General features: G+C 39.6%; 1 protein-coding gene across 3 annotated transcripts in view; it reads right to left on the bottom strand.

The window, feature by feature from the left end:
- Window positions 1–1,053: 1,053 nt before the first annotated feature.
- LOC5572577 (rootletin) overlaps window positions 1,054–13,714 on the bottom strand; it is a 159,910-nt gene continuing 147,249 nt past the window's right edge. For all 3 annotated transcript variants that reach the window (XM_021857344.1, XM_021857342.1, XM_021857343.1), the window contains 4 exons: window positions 6,007–6,877; window positions 5,761–5,946; window positions 3,225–5,700; window positions 1,054–3,160 (listed from right to left, as the gene is read on the bottom strand). In XM_021857344.1, the coding sequence (XP_021713036.1) occupies window positions 3,079–3,160; window positions 3,225–5,700; window positions 5,761–5,946; window positions 6,007–6,877 (3,615 nt within the window). In that variant the 3' untranslated portion in view covers window positions 1,054–3,078. The remainder of the gene's footprint in view (window positions 3,161–3,224; window positions 5,701–5,760; window positions 5,947–6,006; window positions 6,878–13,714) is intronic.

Here is a 13,714-nt window from a genome sequence, read left to right as displayed (position 1 = left end):
TATATGTGTTTCGGTCGTTTTCGAGGCCCATACACAAAGCAGTGTGAGAAGGAGGGTGCAATGGTTTCATCTTACGTGTTATAATCGTTATACATGATTAATGTGGAGATTCTCAAACATCCATTTTTGGAATTGGTTATTTTAGTTCAAGTTTTCAACCAATTTTTCGTAATTTTTGAAACTTTTCTCCCCATTTCAGCGCAACGTAGTTTTTAAAAAATTTCCATTGTTTGAATTCACGATAGAAATACATTAAACTTAACAACAATGCTTGACTATGGTTTGAACTCAATGCCGGTTTTATTTTCTACACTTCAAATGGACGCACAAAAGGTACTTCCGGATGACATCATTCCAAACTTTTCCCAAAAGTTTTATGTTCACTCTAAAGCACTTTTTCAGTTAATTAAGCTATAGAATACTATAACTCTTAAATATTTTTTTGCAATTATTTTTTAGTGCGTCAAATAAGGAACATACCTAGGCGTCAAGTTAGGCACATTGATTGAATTGATGCGTCAATTAAGGAACCTAAGGGGCGATCCATTAATTACGTAAGACAATTTTGGCGGTTTTTAGACACCCCCTCCCCCCCCTAGTAAGATTTTTTGTATGAAAATTAAAAATAATTTGTATGGCGCGTAAGAAATCTCAAACCCCCCTCCCCCCATAAACCCTTACCTAATTAATGGACGACCCCTAATGTGTTCCACAAAAAGTCATTAAAACATAAAGAAAAAAACTTTTCAAATATTTTTACTGATTTTTCTTTAATTTTATAATAGTTGAGCTGACAAAGTTTCAAATTTCAACAAACTCGGACAGATTTTGACGATTTGAATTCAGAATTTCCTTAACCGCGTCAAATATGGTACGTCCACGGTAGACTGATACGTTCAACGCTAGATAATTAGAATTCAAGTTCGACGAAGATGGACCTCTTTGATACGGCCGGCAATATTATTACGTTGTATTCATTAATCGAGGTACGAGGCACACTGTTGACCTGGTCGCATTTGTTTAATGGCTGTGATATTTATTAAAATTCTCGAATCATGTGGACATATTCTACTTTATCCGTGCTAATAGATAGTTCATAAACAACGTCGGCCCAATTTTTATAAAGGGATGCTGCCATCTCGTAAAGACCTTCGTTAGTCGAAAAATTAATCTTTAAGCAGATCATGGATTATGAATATCTCTCAATGTAATTGACATATACATATGTCTCTGCCATATTTTTTCATCGTTATGGATAGTCTATGATTAAATGTGTGGATGATAAATTCAATATATGATTATTTGAATAAATTGCTATGCTCAAATGCTTATTTATTGATGATTTGTTTTGTTTTTTATCGCAGGAACTATGTGGGTTATACCAAATGGTAGCTTTGAAATGATTATTATGTACCTAGGTGTTCACCTCTCAATCACATTGACTCAATTTAAAATTCACTAACGTGTTCATTTATGCGATAATTTATTCTGGCGAAATGCAACCATTTTACATTAGGGTGAAATCACCAGACGAACAGATTTCTGAAAGTCGACCCTAGGTTAGTTGGTAAGTGACATAAGATATGTTTAGTCACGTCATGTGATATGATGGGTCATGGCCGGCAGTGAATCTGATATCAGATGGCAGTTGTAGGTTTATGCACTACCGGAATCTCTGCATGATTTACTAAGACGTGGAGTCTCGGTTATACGAAGCGTATTGTTGAAAATGATAAACTCCACAATCATTAAAAATAAAATTAAAATAAACTCTCAATATCATAAAACAGGATGAAGATGATGGTCTTCTTCCTGTTTTTGAATTTGGGTCATAAGTTTGATGAGTATGTAATAGTAACCAATAGTGTTCTATTGTCAAATGAAAGCAAATCGAAGTGGTGTGTTTGATTGAAAGCGGAAACTGAAAGGACGCTAGAAGCTCGTCACAGGGATCTTGTATGAAGAGAAATTTGAATCTGCTCCAAGAGGGTTCAATGGCTTCCTGAATTCTCAAAAAAAAATGCTTCCTATATTAAAAACCGGCAGGTATGTCATTAGTAATAATTTATTACTACGACAGCTCAACTATCTTTTACTAATGTAATGTAATGATTGATGAGATCTCTTCTTTGTCTCGCTTTTAGCACATATAAATAAAATACCGTAAAGTGGCGTAGTTCAGTGTTTACCGAGATTCAAAAAAAATAACTATCGAGAACTCAGCTGTAGGATTCTTGGCAATCTGTACAGCCGACAATACTTATATCAACCACGAAGCACACAAATTGACTGAAAATCTTCTATCGTCCGCAGTATTGACGTAACATGTCCTTCATTCAAGTGTTCATCGAATTTCTGCTTCCACCTTTCGAATCTCCCATCATTACACGTGCACATCTTGACGTCAAAAAGCCAGTCGTATGATTTATTCTTGAATGAATAACAATCAATCAATCGAAGGCCGTTCTCATTCGTCAGTCAGTGGACGTTGAACTATTCAATAAATGGTCTGAACTCCTCTTCCCGATCTGCATATTATCCTTCACTGAATTAGAGCACTTTACGGTAAATAGCGATATGTTGATGCTTGAGACAACACATGGTTGCACTGTGTAGTCTAATATTACGTTTAGCGTAATATGTATGGTTGTGATTCGTTACAATCTGGCAGTGTTCAAGGTCTTGAAACTTGCTCAAGCCTATGCTATTTAACACTTCAGTGGGCGCCCCTAGCTTTACGTACACAGCATTAGCGCGGTGACCTAGGAGATGGTCAATCGCGCGAAAACCACAAGGTTGAATTGGATGTTGGTTGGACATTCAATATCCAACTATGAATTAAATGAGCTGTGTAGGGCATAAACGAGCTGTTGAACGCCCACCCTATTATAAACCAATATATTAATCGACATTCTACGTTTAACATTATGAAATCCATACATCATATGAGAATGAGTTTCTGTTACCATGTTATTATGTATTAATGTTCAATTTCCTACTTTCGTCTTATATTCAGGTAGCTACTAAATCTTTGGTTTTACCATCAATGGAATATGAAATACGATTAGCATACGATCCTTAGCGATACGTGGGACTCAAACTACGGTCCAAATCTCTACTGGTCGTTGGCGGCAAGCTCATCGATACAGCACTGTCTAACCTAAAATTAGAAATTTAAAGAGTCGTTACACCACACGTTGTTCAATGAACCTGATCCCACATACCGTCTGGCTTCACTTTCCAACAGTGACGAGTCGATCGGCTCCTGTGTAACATTTCGCAACGAATCGCCGAGCGTTTGACGCAGCTGTTGCATCTCTCGACCGGCACGCGAGCTCCTCAGAATATACATCTGCCGACGTTTTGCTTCCTGAGCCAGCTGCTCTCTCAACATCGAGATTTGATTTTCCAACCGAAGCACTTGCTGTCGATGCGACTGTTCTCTGGCATCCAGCAGCCGTTCGGCCTGTACTTGAGCATTTCGGTGACGCTCGATTTCAGAACTAGCTGCACCAACACCACCTCCTCCATACCCACTCATGCTAGACTTGCTCGGCGATTCCAACATTTTTGCCTTGGCCCGCGCCAGCTCGGCTTCCTTTTCGGCCAACAGAGTTTCCATGCGACGTACCTTCATGCGCAAATCTCGGCTTTCTTGCTCGATCTGAGCATGATCCAGACCGCAACTGTATTTTGCACTCCCGGTTCCCATACCACCGTAACCGCTAGACTCCAAGCGATTCGAATCCAGTTCCCCAGAATCTCCCAGCAAGCTCTTCTCCGATCGATCAAACTGCACATGGCCAGAAAATTTGCTGCCACTCTTCTCCAAACCAAGCTTTTCGTTCTCCATGTGACGAACCTTCTCCTTCATGGCCTCCAGCTTATTTCTCAGCTCGGTACGGTCCCGCTGTGAGTTAACCAATTGTCGCGCAAGATCCTGGTCTCCACCAGTTCCACCGCCAAACTGTTCGGCATTCTCCTGATTCCACTTGGCTAGCCGCAGCTGTGACTCAAGAGCCGACTTCTGTACTTCACATTCAGCTATTTGCTCTTGCAAACGTTGCGTTTGATCTTGTGTCGCTTGCTGGCTTCTTCTAAGCTCATTGATGGTGTGCTGTGAGGCGTCCAAGCGCTCCGAAAGAACTCGACGCTCATTCTCGCTATTGGTAAGAGTTTTCTGGAGTTGCTTAAGTTTGTCCTGTCCCAGGGCGAATGTATGCCCTTGGTCGGTGTTATGACGTTGCAATCCGGCAATTTCCCCTCGTAGTTCGGTCTCAGTAATGGCTGCCGCTTGCAGGCGTTCCTTCAACTGATCAACCGTACTCTTGAGCGCGGCACATCGATCTTCCAGCTGCGTTCCCGATCTTTGGTGGTTCTCCAAGCGTTCTTGAAGGTTTCTGATAGTACAGTCTTTCTCCTGGAGTGCCATCTGCAAACGTTGAATATCTCCCTCGAGAGCGACGCGTTGGAGATCAAGTTTCGATGCACGTCCTTCTGTGCGAGCCAACTCGTCCTGCAGATGCCGCTTGTCGGACTCCAAGCGACAGGCGTTTTGTCTGCATTTCTCCAAGCGTTCTTCCAGTTGACTCTTCTCCTCGGCCGTAGTGCTGAGAGATTGCTCCAAATGGGCAGCCTTCTCTCGCGTTATGTTTAAATCGTCGCTTTTCTGTCTGAGTGTCTCCTCGGTGGTTTGCAACGCAGTAGTTTTCTGCGCTAGCTTGGCCTCCAAATTGGTCTTATCCTCGTGGATAGCCCGATTGTGCTGTTGCAATTTACAAATCTTTCCTTCCAAACGCATTTGATTGTCTCCGCCTTCTTGAAGCTGCTTTTTCGCAGTACAAAGTTGCATCTTGAAATCATCTCTTTCGCGCTCGATTTGCGCCACCTGTTGCATTAGCGTACGCACACCCTTGCGTACCATTTCTGGATCGACATCGATGATTGCATTGTCTCCCGAAAGGCTTCTCGTTTCCTGTTGTTGATGATGATGGTGATGGTGGTGGTGGTGGTGAAACTCATCTCGATCGCTGCGACCGCGAGCCGGGCTATATCTTCTAGATGGACTGAGTAGACGATACGGCAAGCTAACCGATCCGTCCATTTGAATCCCGGCAATCCTTCTCAACGTATGGCCAATCGAGCTTAGTTTGTTCTCTGTTTCCTTTTTGATCGCGTCCAAGTGAACTAATTGTTCATCTAAAGCACGAACGCGTCCTTCCGAACCTCCGAGTCGTGCTTTGAGCTCCTGGATCTGTTGTGTTGCATCGGCCAAACACACTTCCAGATTATGCTTCTGATCTTCCAGTCGCTTTTCACGTCCTCTGCCTTCCTCTATACGAGCGCATAACTCCTGCTCTCGCTGGTGGAATCGATGCTCGTCTTGATTTGCCTTGCAACGAGCTCTGCCCAACTCTTGACGAGTGGCGCACAGCGTTCCCTCCAAATCAGACATTTGCTTTTTGATTTGATGCAATTCCTGCAAGATGCGCTCCTTCTCTTCGGATTCGTTTGTTAGGCGTGCCTGTAGTTCCTTCTCCGCGGCATCGTTTTGAGTCGATTGGGACTGGAACTTTTGAATGTCGGTTTGGGCAGTGGATAAATCCTTGTTCAATTTGGTCATATTGTTTTCCGTTTCCTTCAGGATGGTCTGCAAGCGGACCTTTTCCTGTTCGAGTAGATTGCGGGACTCTTCCAATCCTGCATGACAGAAAACATTAGTTAGTCAGCTATCAATTCTACTGAGAAAATTCTACTCACCTGCAATCTTCTGCAAAGCATCGTCCATTGATCGAGCTTGCTCCCGGCGTTGTCCCTCGACTCGTTTCACGTGGTCTCGTAGCTCCTTGTTGCTGTTGGCATACTTATCCCGCTCAATGTTGCTGTCCGCTAATGTTCGACGTGTATCAGTTAACTCCTTTCTTGTAGCGTCAATACAATTCTCAGCTGAAATGACAAAAAACTCTATCATATCTTTCCCAAACAGTAATAAATAGTTTCACTAACCTTCCTTTAATTTTCGCTGGGTGTCCTGCAGCTGCAAACTAACCCCGTCGCATCGATCTTCTGTCAGTCGTAACTGAACCTTCAGTTCTTCGATTTCCTTCAATGCAGCATCTTTCTCATCCCGCAATGCCCCCTGTACAACCTCGAGTCGATTCAGTTCCTCTTCCGCTCGAATCCTTGCCTCTTCCATCTTGGTGCGCATTTTGGCGATTTCATCTCTCAGGCAACCGATCGTTGTCCGGTCCTTCTCCTGACGGGCAACCATCTCGCGCTTTAACCGATCGCCGTTGTCCAGTTCCAGCTTGAGCTCTCGTGCGGTCGCGTCTAACTTCTCCATTACTGCTTGCTTGTCCCGGTGAGCAATCAACAGAGCCTGCTGCTTCTCATTCTCGGCCCGCAGGACCACCTCTTCATGTTGCTGATTCAGCGCCTCCAGATGCATCTGCAGTGCCTCAAACTGTTCCTTCAGAGTTTGAATTTCAGCGTCCTTGCCATTCTCCAACGCCTGTAGAGCTTGGCTCATTCGCTTCTCCAGCGAGTTGCGAATGGCTTCCTTCTCCTCGTTCAACTTCTTGATGTTTTCCTCGCCGAAAGTGCGCAAATTGGACAACTTTTGGAGAAACTCGGCCTCTTGGTTGGCGGCCGCATTGGTCAGTTGGATTTTGATGTCTTGGGCCCGACGTTCGGCATTTTCCAAATCCTTATTGAGTCGACCGATCAGTGCCTTGTGCGATTCCTGCTTGATAAGTAGATCCTGATTCTCCCGCTCGAGAGCATCCTTCCGAGCTTCGGCTTCCTCGAGCGATGTGTTCGTGTCGAACAGTACCGCCTCCAGGGAATCCTTTTCGCTGCGAAGCGAAGCCAGTTGTTCCTGAGGGAAGGAAACGAAATTATATAACCACAACAAGTAACAGAAGGGAATACATGGAAGAATTATTGAAGAATTGTTTAAAAGAATTTTAAGAGGAAATCATTACTAGTACTTTGGCGAAGTTTCTAATGAAACCTCGGAAGAATTCTTCATTTAATCTGGGAGAAATCTCTAGAGTCCTGGAGTAGTTGACGGTGTACATTCTGAAAGACACCCAACGGGCAGAACATATTATGGGAGAAACCCTAAAATAATTTTTGGATTTGTTTTCAGATGGTATCTTTGGGCGAACTTCTGGAGAAATCATTGGGCGCGTTTCATTAAATATCTCCAGAGAAAGGGATATCGGTACGAAGTTCTTAAGGGAGTAATTAATGTCTGATTCTCATGATAATTACCAGAAGAAATGTTTATAGCAATATCTTGAGAACTGGATATAATAGGAGGAAATTCTTGAAAGAAATCTTGATCTTGATTCGGTACCTGAAAAATCATAGGCAATATCCCTGAAATAATTCTTTCCAAGGCTGGTAGCTAGTCACTTTTTAGTGACTTGGTCACTTTTTTGAGGCCAGTCACTTTAAAGTCTCTTTTTTCAAGCCATTTCAACTAAAGTCACTTTTTTCGTCAAAAAGTCACTTTTTTCAACTATTTTGAGCTAATTTTTCGGGAGAAAATTTTGAATCGGCCTTCTTAATTTAGGCTAAGCTTTAAGTTAGCAGGGTGTCTACTACCTAAAAAATCCTGGAAAACCTGGAATTATCAGGGAATTTTATTCAACCTGAAAAAACCTGGAATTATCAGAGGATTTCGGCAATACGCAGGAATAAAAACCTCGAACCAGTAATTATTATGGCAGAATATGTCCTTTTTGTAACACAACATTTCATCAATCAAAAAAGATTTCGGCTGCGCCGCTGATTCAACTTGAGGTATTCAGTCAATTCACTTTAAGTTATTTTTAATATTCCGAATAACTTGTTCAAATAAGGAAGTAGGACTTAGGATTGCTAAAATGGGAAAGGCAAATACGATTCCCAGTTCTAGTTGGGTATCTTTCATGAGCATATGAAATAAATAATATTTGTAGGAAAAGATTAATGCTAGTAAAAATATTATATTTTCAGGTAAGCAGATCTTTTTAAAGGCTTGGATACTATTTCAATGCATATCTCTAAAAAGTGTTTATTTTTAGTTAAGGTCTCTAAAGACATCATAATCAATATGGTATCTAAAGTTACTTTTTTGCCATAACCGAGGAAGTCTCTTTCCCATGGTAGCTCCAGAGCTCAATTATTTTTGACGAACTTGAGGCAAACCGAACCAGAGGAATACTATGCATTAGTTTCTACAGTCAACTCTCCATTACTCGATATTGAAGGGGCCATCGAGTAAGGGAGGTATCGAATTATGGAACACAAAACCAGTGCAAATGCGATCCGAGGGAACATCGCAGTAGCCATGAAAACCAACTTTAACTGTGGTTCTCTAACTCGATATTGAGATACGAAATATCGAGTAAGGGAGAGTTAAACCGTATAGGCCTGAGTGAAAGCAAAAATTCTAAAACCCTCACCGCTCAGCGAATTCTTAACGGATTCAAATGATTTTTTGTCAGTATACTGGCACACATAGTTTCTAGAAGTGGACAGAAGAACGCGGAAATATTCCTGTGGTCGGAGTTATTCCGGTGGATCACTGGGTCAGGTCGGGTGAGAAGGGTACTGTGCGTTTGTGCCCCTGGAGATAAGAAAATTTCAGGTCACAGATTTTTTTCCGGAATCGGTTATAATGTGGCCACTACATGACGGAATTTTAAGAAAATTGCATCAGTTTAAACTTTTTGAGAAACGATTGAATTGGATAACTATGAGTAATGCATTTAATTTATCCTACAAATGACCATTTTCGGGTCCCGGGATGCCTCAAACCTACGATAAAGTGGCCAATTTGTTTCTGAACATCTGTGCCAAGCTTATGGGAATCCGTTTTAGTGCACAATTATGTTTTATTTCTACTTTTCGAGAATTGAAACGAATTGGTATCCAACAAATCTATAGCCGGTTCTTGCAGGCATTACGTTCGAATGGCCACATCCGGTATATTTTAAATGGTGCAAAACTCTTTATTTATAATGTTGAATGTCAGATCATAATGATTTATGCAAATTAAAATGATAGTCATTGCAAATAAATAAAGATAACTTGGCATGTCCCAAAAAATAGGCCATTTTTACCCGACTTGACCCAGTGACCCATCGAAATCACTCCGGCCACAGGAATATTTCCGAGTTCCTCTGGCCACTTCTAGAAACTAGATATGTGGCCAGTGAACTGACAAAAAATCATCTGAATCCGTTAAGAATTCTCTGAGCGGTGAGGGTTTGAGTATTTTTGCTTTCACTCAGGCCTATACGGGTTAACAGTAGATTATGATTCTATACTTATCAAATTCATCCAAAAGTCGACTAACTTTTTGAATAGTAAATTTATTGGTCAGCAATCAGTTTACTATAGTAAAACAACCAACAAATTTTAAACTGATTTTGAAAAAAAGACCCCTTGAAATATTGTTTTTGGAATTAATTTTTATAAAAAACGCTTTTTCATAAAGAAACTGTCGATTAAAGTCGTCGGAAATAGATGGTTAATCTACTTGCAATGAATTCTGGTGCAACATTCTAGAGGCTCCAGAGAAACCTTCAGAGACTATTACGTAACTATTTATCCAGAGATTCCTTCTGGAATACTTTCAAGAACTCCACCAGGAATGCCACCCGCAATTTTTCAACAGAAGCTCAGATGAATTTCTTCTCAATTTTATACCAAAATTTTTAGAGTATTCCTACGTTACTACCTCCATAATTTTCACAGAGATTACTCCGAAGAAACAATCTCAGTATTTCCTCCAGATCACTGATTCTTTCACAGATTTCTTCAATCGCTACTTGTAGGATTCTTCCCGCATGCCCTACAAAAGTTTTTCCCCAAAGGTTTATTATAGAGTTTTCGAAAAAAATCGACATTTTTACCAGAAACCCTACAATAATTTCATTTAATTTTTCATTTAATCCAGGCATTTTTATAAGGATTCTCTCAAAAATTCATCCATAATTACTCTCCGGAATTTCTCAAAACTTACTTAAGGTATTATTGGATAAAATCTTTTCCAAGAATTGCTAGATGAATTGCATCTGGGATTCCTCATTAGATTCCTCAAGCTAGAAATTTCTCCAGCATTTTTTCAAATACAGTTTCCAGACCTGCATAGATTCTTTAAAATTTCATTCAAGGTTCCACACTAGTTAATACTACAGCAATTATTACAGTTATTGCTCCGACCATTGATGGATTAATATGCTTTTATTATCATAGCAATCTACAGTGAAACCTCCATGAGTCGATATTGAAGGGACCATCGACTCATGGAAATATCGAGTCATGGAACAGCAATCCTTTGGAAAGCTGCTTCTAGGGACCATCATAGTAACCATGAAATGTTGTTTTTGGTATGGTTCCATGAGTCGATATCGAGTCATGGAACATCGACTCATGGAGGTATCACTGTATCAAGAAATATATTCATCAAGAATTCGAGAGATCTTTCAGTTATCCTTGTAGGTATCCATCATTATAACTCATACAAGTTTAATCAGAAATTACACTAGGATTTTTTTAGAAATTCCTCGTGAATTTTAAAAAAAAATTCACAAAAAATATGAAATTTTTTAAAGTTTATGTTTTTTTTGTTAGTGGTTATTCTTAAAAAAAAAGATTGAATATTACTTGTCGTTATTTTACGAGGAAGTCTTAGAATGTGAATACCTTCCATTAAACTTACTGATGGAAAATTTCTTCCTTAGCCGGCGTTTAAATGACGCGGTTTAAGCAGTATTCCAATTAAATTCGATCTTCTGTCATCGTTTTTTATTTGAAATATCGATTAATGCATACAAATATTGACCTTATTAGGAGGAAGAGCTGGAGTTTAAATGGAAACGTGAAATGACAAAAATTTTAATTTTACAAATGTTCCCAATTCTTATTAAAATTTACAATATAAAATACTTTGGTAATATAAAAGACCCAAAATTTTGAATATATTGAAAATCTACTAAAAAGGATTATTTACGTAAATATAAACTACCCTGTTGGAAAAAAGTCTAGGCGATATCTTGTAAATTTGAAAGCACAATAAAAATGTCCAAATATGGTACTCAACTAGACCTACTACCTGCAGAAGATCATATGGAATATTCCCTATCATGATTGATATTGATCGTAAAACAGTATACTAGAATTGAAATAAAATTGATTACGGTTTGATTTTCAAGTCACTTTTTCGAGAATAGAAAGTCACTTTTTAGTCACTTATTTCTCAAATTTGGTCACTAAAATAACTTTTTTCGGTACCAATTCTTGCTACCAGCCCTGTTTATAGCAGAATTTTAGGCACGTTGTTGTGACTTCCACCGCATTCAAATTTTTTGAGTAAAACGTATCACTTTTAAATCATCTCACCCTTTTCTTTATAGCATAAATTGTAAAACGCGACTAAGCTTATTTTATGAGTTGTGGGCTATAGAAGGAAGTCCTCTATGCCCGGACACTTTTTGTTTTTTGGTAATATTTCAAAATCTACATTAGTTTTACCGCTAATTTTTGTACAGTATAAAAAAATCACATTATTTTAAGTAAAAACTCACATGAGAACGAAAATAAACCAACACAATTCATTTTTATGGTGGATTACATTATGTACCGAAAATGGCGTGCACTGAAATGTGTCCTCTATGGCCGGACACAATGTCTTTTGTGCTCGGACACTATAATTTTCACCATCAAAGTTCACACTAAACCCACAGAAAGGCCAAGGGGTGCTTCGTATGTCAGCACATGTCTTGTGGGTTCAATTTTTGCATGATGCACAGCGTATGAATCATATTAGCGAGATCATAGGTCAGTTTCATAAACTCCTTCTTGATCGGCGCCATAGATCGATTTGCCATCTGCCAATCGAAGCAACTTAACCGGCTTGCTTCCATCATCAGCTGCTCGCCGCTTGATAGCGTTGCGAAATTTGATCTCCGTCACATGAATGGGACCATATGCATGATTATGATCAAACATTATTTGTTGTTGATGTTGTTCATTGCGCATTTTAGTAACCGCACGCGACGAGCATTTTTTCCCGGAATGACGACCAGAATGGTTTCTCACCTTGCACTCCCAGTAGTGAGTTTCGTCGACCTATAAATTGATATTAAATAATTTTATTTCTAAAGAGCACTGAATGTTTGAGAGTTTGTTAAGTTTTAGTTGTACACAATAGATATCATCCATTAAATATGTCACGCTCGCATGAGCGAGAGCGTTGCTTGATTATTTGACAAAAATGTATAAGTCAAAGAAAAGTGCGTATAAAGCGAGGGGGTCGAATTTTGTTTAAGCTCGCGTGACGTACTTAATAGAAGCTCACTCAGTCGTTTAATTTAACTTCTGTAATGTTGAGTTGAAAAATCTACTTACGGGTTTTCTGTTCCGGTAGAACACAAATCCTTTGATAATAAGAAGGTCATTGTTGCGATTAGTTTTCAATATTTCCGGTGGAGGTGGTGCTAAATTGTCGCAGTGATAATACGCTCAACACAAGAAATACTCCACTGAAATTGCAAATTGAGAACATCTTCAATGATGGCAACAATCGTACAAGCATTCTCATTTGATAGCCCTTTGAGTTTCATAAATTTGCCAAAATAATGTGAGAATCTCTTTCATTCTGCTAGCGATAGCTTGTGTTTTAGTACGATCCCAAAGGATTCTATTGACAACATCGGAATCGTCAAACGTCGATTGAACCTGAAGGTGTTGTGATACAATATGAAACGCACTCCAAACTTTCTATGCAGCTGAAATCGCTTTCTGAATCACAATACTCAACACATTTTTTTTGGATAGATGCCATATGAACATTATAGCTGATTTTAAGTATTAGGATAACACTTCCTAATTCGAAATATCTCAGACATCTCACGTTGTTCGCCAAACAGAAAAAGCAGGACAAAACATAATATATGGTAAATAAATCAGGACACATCAAAAGATGATCAAAATCAGAACATGTCATGCTAAATCAGGACGGATGGTAACCCTACCCAACCCTGACCCGTAACGCGGGTAGATCACCTTTTCGTGGTGCGTTATGGGGTAATATCTACCAATTTGAACCCTAGTCTCATCTTGTGTTCTGGTAATTCAAGGATTCGCGGTACAAAGTCCTTGTTACTGGCAACAGTTTCTGAAAATTAATCTTTAAAGACTCGGAGTTGGTCAGTCCCGAGACTACACTTGAAGCCAGGATAACAATCATCAGTATTAACTCAACAAGAACTGTTTAGCTTTGGTAATTCAAGGACTCACGTGAATTATGATTACTAAACAAATTTTCTAGCTTGATTCGGTTTTGCTGCTAGCATAAAGTCCATTTTTTTCTAATATTTTCTGGGACCAAACTAAAAGCGAAACCAGGATGTGACTAGAGTTCCGTTGCATGGTCAAATATCAGTAGTACCGATTTGATTCCTCAGAAATTTAATCGATTATAATTGCTAAGGGGCGCGCTTTCGCTGAGATGTAAATTTCTATGAAGGGTGTAAATAGCGGGACCATCTCATCAAAGTCGATTTTTATCAATATCTGAGGAATCAAAACAAGAACTGTACAGAAATCGATACTTCATTACCTATCAATGGAAATAAGGTAATGCGACATGCACTATACACTAAGGATACGGGTAATGCCACAATAGATCTAAATACTGGTCGCAGTGGCGCATCCG

The sequence above is a fragment of the Aedes aegypti genome, chromosome 1 (genome assembly GCF_002204515.2).
Source record: "Aedes aegypti strain LVP_AGWG chromosome 1, AaegL5.0 Primary Assembly, whole genome shotgun sequence".
Taxonomy (NCBI): Eukaryota; Metazoa; Arthropoda; class Insecta; order Diptera; family Culicidae; genus Aedes; species Aedes aegypti.
This window is presented reverse-complemented; position numbering and strand designations above follow the sequence as displayed.